The sequence below is a fragment of the Aulonocara stuartgranti genome (genome assembly GCF_965226115.1).
Source record: "Aulonocara stuartgranti genome assembly, chromosome: 3".
NCBI classification, from domain to species: domain Eukaryota; kingdom Metazoa; phylum Chordata; class Actinopteri; order Cichliformes; family Cichlidae; genus Aulonocara; species Aulonocara stuartgranti.
In genome coordinates, this window is record NC_138941.1 from 56,596,201 (window position 1) to 56,604,114 (window position 7,914).

Below are 7,914 nucleotides of genomic sequence, written 5' to 3' on the forward strand. Positions count from 1 at the left end.
TACACTCTGATCAAACTGTGATGCCCAAGTCTAGAAAAAAGCAGCAAATAGGTTTCTGCAGCTCCAGCTGTAAACAAACCTAATACAGATCCATCCTGTATTATCCTGAAGCTGTGGAGCCGAGTGAATTCTGCATCGTTAAGAAGATTTGTTTTAATGTTTATGAATGTGAACGAAAATTCAAGACTGTCAAAATCAAATCTCTGTCACTGATCTCCAAACTTTAGCTCCTGAAGACTCGACTCTAAAAAAAAAGAGAGAAGAGTCATTTTCTCTGTATTTTTTTTTTTTTTTTGAATTAGTTTGTCTGGTAATTTATTTTCCTCATGAGCAACAGATAAAAGGAGCATTTGATACAACATGACCTTCAGTTGGTAACGATGGTCCCATCAGAGTAAAGAACATGAGGACAGGCCTGCCTAACTTGTGATTGACAGGGGACTGCTGTATCTGTTGATGGTGATGGACAAAACGCTCATTCAAAACACTTTAAAAGGAAGTTGATCACTGTCACTGTGTCGAACTCCAGGCCTCGAGGGCTGTAGCTACTTTTAAAGTCTGTTTGTCGCCCCCTACAGGCCTGCAGGACATTAACAATAACTCCCACTGACTGCAGCAGTCACAGAGGCTGCAGAGACGTGTTTGTACGTAGGAAGCGTAGACTCACACTCATGTGTGGAACAAATCAGTGACAATGTTTACTGCTTTAAAACAAAAATCAGAAGGTGGCCTCTAGTGTCCAGCTCTGGTATTGCACTGAAAAGATGAGTCAGAATTAAGGTGAACATCAACATTTCATCTCCAGTAAAACAAGTGAAGCTTTTATCATCTCTCATTTTATTTTATAATTTCTTACATCTTCTATCTTACATTCGGTAGTAAAAGACATCTCTACTTAATTACAGTGACACATAATGAACATGGAGCATTAAAGTTCCTGTTTGTCTGTTCAGCAACACAGTGAAGACACTGTAAATGTAAAACTTAAGACTTAAAAATGGACGAAAGATTTAACAAAAATTAATAAATAACACTGTTGGACACTTTTACACTCGCAACTCTCAGCACTAAACTGAAAACATGATCACAAATCAGACTAAACTTTACAGACTGAACATCGAGTCCTGACCAGCAGGAAGTTTAACATTAAACTTAATGAATTATTTGTAGCTTTAAAAATCCAGAGATGTAAAATGTAAATCACCTTGTTTTGGATGTTTATAAAGTGCAGCAGATGATTAACGAAGGGTGTTTAAAGTAATCAGCTTATAGCTCAGGTTCTCTCAGACAGTAAAGATGAAAGAAAGAAAACAAAAAACAATCAGAGCTCATCAGCTGTGGTAACAAAGTCTGCTTTCATACAGTGAGATCAGTAAAACAAAGGAGTTCTCCTTATGAGCTCCATAAATTCTCTTTCTATTACTTTAAAACTTGTTGGTGCTTTTCCAGTCTTCTGTGTCACCAACACAATTTTCAGGTGACTCCCCCCGAACTTTCCACATGAACTGTGCTGGAAATATCCACTGTCATCTGTAATGAATGCAAATGGAATGGAAAAGACTGCTTGTTTGGGAATGATCTATGTCAGCCCAGCACAGTGATGATCAGGGAAGATTGTAATCCTTTAATTAGTCCCTCAGAGACACTTTGAGGTCTCACTGAAAGGTTTAAGTTCACCTTTAACAAACAAACAAACAAACAAAGAGTAAGTAAATTCATTAAACATGCTGACAGTGAGGCAGAGGAGTGTTTCTTCTCCAGGCTGAACTTCACAGTTTTGTATTGAAGGAGGAAATCCATCAGTTTCACTGCTGTTTCCAAGCAGATCCTCCAGAGTCTGACAGCAGCAACTCTGACTGAAGACGTCTGTAAGAAATATTTCCTGTTTAGATCCTCTGATCTTCCACTCTGGGTTTTCTTGTACGTCACTTTGTTTGTGTGAAAATGAGCTCAATAAATAAGCTGGATGAGGCTCGAGTCTTCAGCTGGGGTCAAAGTTCAAGTCAATCTCACATCCTTTTGTAGGAGTGACCTTATGATGATCTCAGTGCTGCTGGGCCCGAGTGTCACCCTGTGGTTGATGGTTTGAATCCAACATAAATGTGAAGATCCAGGAAAAATAAATTGCTCTCAGCTCCATTAAGACCAACGCTCCTTTGAGTACAGCAGCTAGACTGATAGTGGTTGTTTTTGTGTCTCGTCATCCTCTGGATGCTTCTGCTGAAAGAGGTAGAGTAATGAGTCAGTCTGATGGTACAAGAAGCAACAACATGTTTGTGTTTGTTTGTTTCTTACTTTAAGTTTCTGCAAGATGTGGAGAGAGAAATATGCAGCAAAACCAGCGAGAGCCAAAACTAATGGTACGGTGATGACAACAATGACCACAGGGACCCAGGATCGACCTGCTGATGTAGAAAAAAAAAAAAAGAACAAGAAAAGAGCTCACCACAAATACACAACCCAAAGAAGAATGATGCAGAGAACAGTTGGACTGTCTTCTCACCATGTCTCTGAGTCACATCCTCAGGATCTGGAGTTGGGAAAAGCAGCAGTGTACTCGTTGTTGAGGTTTTAGCAAATTTTGCATCTAGAAAACCACAAAAATCAGTTGAGTCATAATAGGTACAAGAATAAAGACGTAAGAACCAGAATGTTGACATTTGAGTTTTGAATCACAGAATAACATTGAAATGTTCAAGTTGGTGCTAATGTCCAAAAAGATGTCAACGTGAATTTCTTTTAAATTATCGTCACATTTTAAGCAGCTCACATGGTGATGGCACAAACTTGCAGTCACACAACAACATGCTGCTCTTTTTCCCCACAGATCAAACTGATGATCTTTGAGTTTTTTGGATCTTCAGTAAACAAACTGCACAATGACTCAAACTTGTGCCCAACTCTTGTTTTAAAGTCATTGAAGATGAAAAATTTGAACACAACTATGCATGTATATAGAATGGAAATATGTGTGTACAAGAAAAAAAAAAAATACTCGTAACAGCTGTGAAAAGAGAAAAATTATTTTTGTTTCATGTTAGATTTATAAGTACATTCTTATCTCAATTTCTGGTCTAAGATCACAGTGATCACATGTGTATAAATGAATCGTCTTACCAGAGACGGTGAGTCTGCAGCTGTTGTAGCCGCGGCCATAACCTGTGTCCACCTCACACAGGTACAGACCCGAGTCCTCAGTCCTGAGTCTGGACAGCTGGAGTCTGATTCGTCCTTCTCTGAGGGCGTCTTTGTCACTCTGGACTCGTCCTGAAAACTCTTCATCCTCTGAGAACTCGACACCATCACGAAGATAATACAGAGTTAAGTCATTATTCAGGCTACAGAGGATCTTCAGTGCTGAGATGGACGTGTCTGGTTTGGTGGTAAACGTCCACTCCAGTGTGATGTTGTGGTTCTCCTCTGCCTGATAGGAGCTCTGTGTCACATCCACTACAAATGATCCTGTTGAGGAGACAGAGAGGAGCAGACACACTCACAACTTTAGACAACTTGTTTTTCCCCCCCTGACATGTTTCTGTCCATATTGTACATTACTGACATATATTCTACCAATAGTAAACTGACAATAAATAACATTGAATTACAGTATCTGAAATTATGTTTCTTGAGTAAGCACAAACTATCCTGGATTCCACATGTTAAAGTAAGTTAAAAGGCAAAATTTCAAAGTCTCTCACAACGCTCTGTAAAGTTAAAATCTCTGAAATCAAACATTATTATATACTCTGTTCTATTATACTTCAGTATATGATATACTGTGTAAATGTGGGGAGACACCTGTAAACACACCATCCAATATACATTCAGCAACAAAGAACAACAAGGATCATAAATAAAACCAACACAAAAGAATCATCAAATCTACTTTTCCTTAAATGTCATATTTTTAAATTTAAAGACGGTTGACAATGTTCAAAGCAGAAAACAAATATTTGGTCCACAACATTCAGAACTTGTTCAAAATAACACCAAATACTAATGACCTGAGAGGAATCCATAGCCAGTAGTACGGACTAATGTAAAATATCACAGTATTACAGTCACAGGAGTTGGTGTGTGGGACACCTGTAAAGGTGATGAATTATACTGAAGTCTTTTCTTCATTTTTACAGCTAAAGTAACCCAAGCTTAAAATTTTAATCAAGGTGTTTGTCACATAGAAATAACTCCATATGAAGCAATGTCCAAACACAGTAACCATTCTGAGATACTAGTAGAACAACAGCCAACAGTATAACTCCACGTTTTACTCTGGCCATCCTTGTTCCACCTACAGATGATTTAATCCAAATATTTCCAACATTTTGTGTTCAAGCTTCAGCTCGGCCTCCAGTCTTTTTGTCAATGACACGTCTCCAAACCTACATCTCACCACCATCTTTTAAAATGTGTAAACTAATGTATAAAACAAAATTCAACTAGAAATATAAATGTAAAAGACTGCTGCGATTTTATATTTATAAAATGTCCATAACAGTGCTGGATTTACCTCAAAGCACTCCACATGGAGAACATTATTTTACTTGTTTAAAAAAAAAAATAGTTTGAGAAATAAACTGTGCAGCGTGTGAATATAAAGCCATGGAACTATTGAGCTGTCCTTCATTGCATTCTTTGTAGGAAAATGTGAAACGATGCAGTGATTTATTGAAATGTCTGCTAACATTCATGGAAATACAGTAATTAAGAAAAATACAGAGTCTTTACTAACTGGAAACTTACCTCAGCTAAATGAGCAGAAGACTGAAGTTCTTGTTTGTGCTCCTATAAATTTTGTACCTAGTGTTATGGAAAACTTGGGTCCACTTGCTACATTTGCCAAACCGTCTATCAGGAGCCTTGGTGTTAGTATTGACTCAGCTCTGACTTTGGATGCCCATGTAAAATCTTTGGTTCGCTCCGGTTTTTAATCACTTGAGAAATATTGCCGAGTCGCGCTCCAAATTAGAAATTGTCATTCATGCATTTGTTTCATCTCGTCTGGACTATTGTAATTCTTTGTTTACTTGTTTATGTAAAGCCTCTTTGGAGCATCTGCAAGTTGTTCAGAACGCTGCTCAAAGCTTCTGACCAAGTCCTCCAAGTACTCCCATGTCACACCCCTGCTGATTCAGCTTCACTGGCTCCCCGTTAAATTCAGAATCCAGTTTAAGTCCATGGACAAGCACCAACATATATGAGTGAACTTTTACATCCATACATTCTCAGCAGGTCCCTGAGGTCATGTGACCAGGGCTTGCTTGCTCAATACCTACAATCGATTTTAGCATCAGTTAAAAAAAGACAAACTAAAAGTAGAGTCGGTAATAGAAACACATTATTTACCTCTAACTGAACCCAAGCGGAGCATTAAAGTCCACAGTGGGACCATGAAGAAAGCCATGAAATCCATGTTGTCATCTTGTTAACAGTCTGTGGGGAACCAGATCTTCTTCTTCCTCATCATCATCACATTCAGGCTGCTGACAAAAAGATAACTGTTACGTCTCAACACAGACATGCTGCCCAGTTTATATTGACACTTTGATTGTAAAACGACATGATGAATAAAATTTAGTTCAGCAGCTACGATGCTGACCAACTACTAATGTTAGCTGGTGGCTGAGAGCAACAACTACACCAACAAAAATCTACTAGATCTAAGAATGCGAGGGGAAACCTGAGTGACACCTAATATTTCTGATTTATTGAAAACTACACTGAAATCAGAAAAATATAAGACAGTAAGAACGTCAGTGAGCAGCATACAGAGATAATTTACAGGAACATGCTTTAGAAATCCACACATACCATGATATATGTTTTTATTTATTCTGAACATGAAACTGTTGTCAAATCTGCCAAAATCAAATGTTGCTGGATTAAAACCTGCTTTTTCCTTAAATGTAATTGGGTGTAGGAGACTGACTGATCCTCTGCTACATGGAAACATCATCATGGATTTCTGGCAGTGAATATTTTACCAATTGTGTTTGCAAGAGGAGTTGACTTCTTGAGCTCTGGTAAACATCACATTAGCGTGAAAGCCATAAATTAATGACTGAAATTTGGTTGAATCCAGTGACGTCAGTAAAGAGATTTACCTCTAGGACAGAAGTGTTACCAGAACAGCATTGAAGGCTCAGGCATGCATCAATCATTTATAATACTTTAGTTCAGTTTGTTCATGATTATGAGAGTCTGCTGGAGCTGAGCAGGAAACAAATCTGAGACAGAGGCAGTATGATACTGAGTCAAACCAGACGCTCCGGTCAGATCACCTTGTAGGTAGAGATTGCATTATTTGTTCTTCAGCTAAACTGCACGCTACAAACACAGGTCATTTATGGACTCAGTGCATAAAAATGACCACTGAATATGTACTATGATATGCATTAACATGATAAATCGTGACACAGACTTCTTATACTCAAAGTGCATGGGCTGCTAGTAAAAGTTAAAGGCGTGGGTAATATTTTGCAGCATAGGTGAGAATAGTTTAACTCTGGACTTACCTGCTGTGACAAACCAGCGATTATTTCACCCACTCCTTAAACATGAACTTGCAGACACGACAGTCATAGTTTCACGAAATATTTAACTTTTTCCTGTCATACCTGTGTTTTAGGTATATAAAGTCCCAAACCTAACCGAAAAGCGTCAGGGAATCACGACGTTTTACGCTTTTTTGCGTGCGAAAGTTTGCTTTCAGCTGAAAGCAGAGTCTAAGTAAAACATCGGTTTACCTTGAACAGGTATGATTAAGACGAAACCCGAGCACAGAATTAAAGCCCGTAGTGAAAGAAAATTAGCTTTTTCACATCCGCCAGTATGTGATTAAAATTCAGTGTAATCTACACTAACATGCAGCTGGAAACACCCGCTTACACTGTGCATTAGTCCAAGCTGATCAAAGGAGAAACTCCACAGTGAGAAGCAGTCCTTAGAGTAGAAGTTGTTCAGGGACATTAAAGACGATCAAAAGTTCGGTTTGCTGACTGAAGCGAAGCTGCAGTCCAATCTGTCCCTACCAGCTTCGCGCGAATTGACTAAATGCGCTGTGAGGCTCAGGTTTATGAGGTCTGGGCGGGATTTAAGAAGTCCTATGACGCGTAAAGGGAGCACTCAAGGGCGTAGATTTGGTTTTGATATTGGTGGGGACGGATGATTCAACCACCGAACCCTGCCCTGTTTTCTTTTTTTTTCCTTTTTTCCTTTTTGTCAAGCAGGTGAATTCTGTACATTAATATGAATAGACATCTGACTATTTTACAGAATAGACAATATAAACATATTTAAAATTAAAGGAGTTTGGAATGTACATTGTTCCTTGGTTTAGTGTCTGGAAGAGAGTCCTGTCTCAGTCAATTATAGATGATGTGAGAGGACGGGTATGTGTGTTTAGGGCCCGGATGGCTTGGGGATAGAAGCTCCTCTTGAGTCTCTCTGTCCTTCTACCAGATTGCAGAAGTTGGAACAGTTTGTTGCCAGGATGGGACGGGTCCTTCAGTATCTGTGCTGCTCTAGTCCGGCATCTCCTGGTGTAGGTGTCCTGAAGTGGGGGGAGAGCAATCCTGCAGCAGCGTTCTGCTGTACGGATCACTCTCTGGAGAGCTTTTTGGTCCTTCACACAGCTGTTCCCAAACCACGATGTCATGTTCTGTGTGAGGATGCTCTCCACAGCGCCTGTATAGAAAATCCTGAGGATCTTTGGAGAGACCCTGAACTTCCTCAGTTGTCGTAGGTGGTACAGGCACTGCCTAGCCTTTTTGGTCTGGACCTGAATGTGGGCAGCCCATGTCAGGTCTGAGGAGATGTGGACACCAAGATACTTGAAGGACTGCACCCTCTCCACTGGAGCTCCATTGATGATAATGGGCTTGTAGTCTCTGTGCGATGTGAATTATATTATAT

General features: G+C 39.4%; 1 protein-coding gene across 1 annotated transcript; it reads right to left on the reverse strand.

Moving 5' to 3' along the window:
• Nucleotides 1-3,043: 3,043 nt before the first annotated feature.
• On the reverse strand, nt 3,044-5,463 carry LOC309703134 (uncharacterized protein; the record flags this gene model as incomplete). The annotated part of the gene is made up of 2 exons (XM_082527844.1): nt 5,347-5,463; nt 3,044-3,462 (listed from the first exon to the last, which is right to left on the reverse strand). Exons 1-2 carry the CDS (start codon nt 5,411-5,413, stop codon nt 3,044-3,046), a joined length of 486 nt encoding a protein of 161 aa, XP_082383970.1. The 5' UTR covers nt 5,414-5,463.
• Between the last annotated feature and the right edge of the window lie 2,451 nt (nt 5,464-7,914).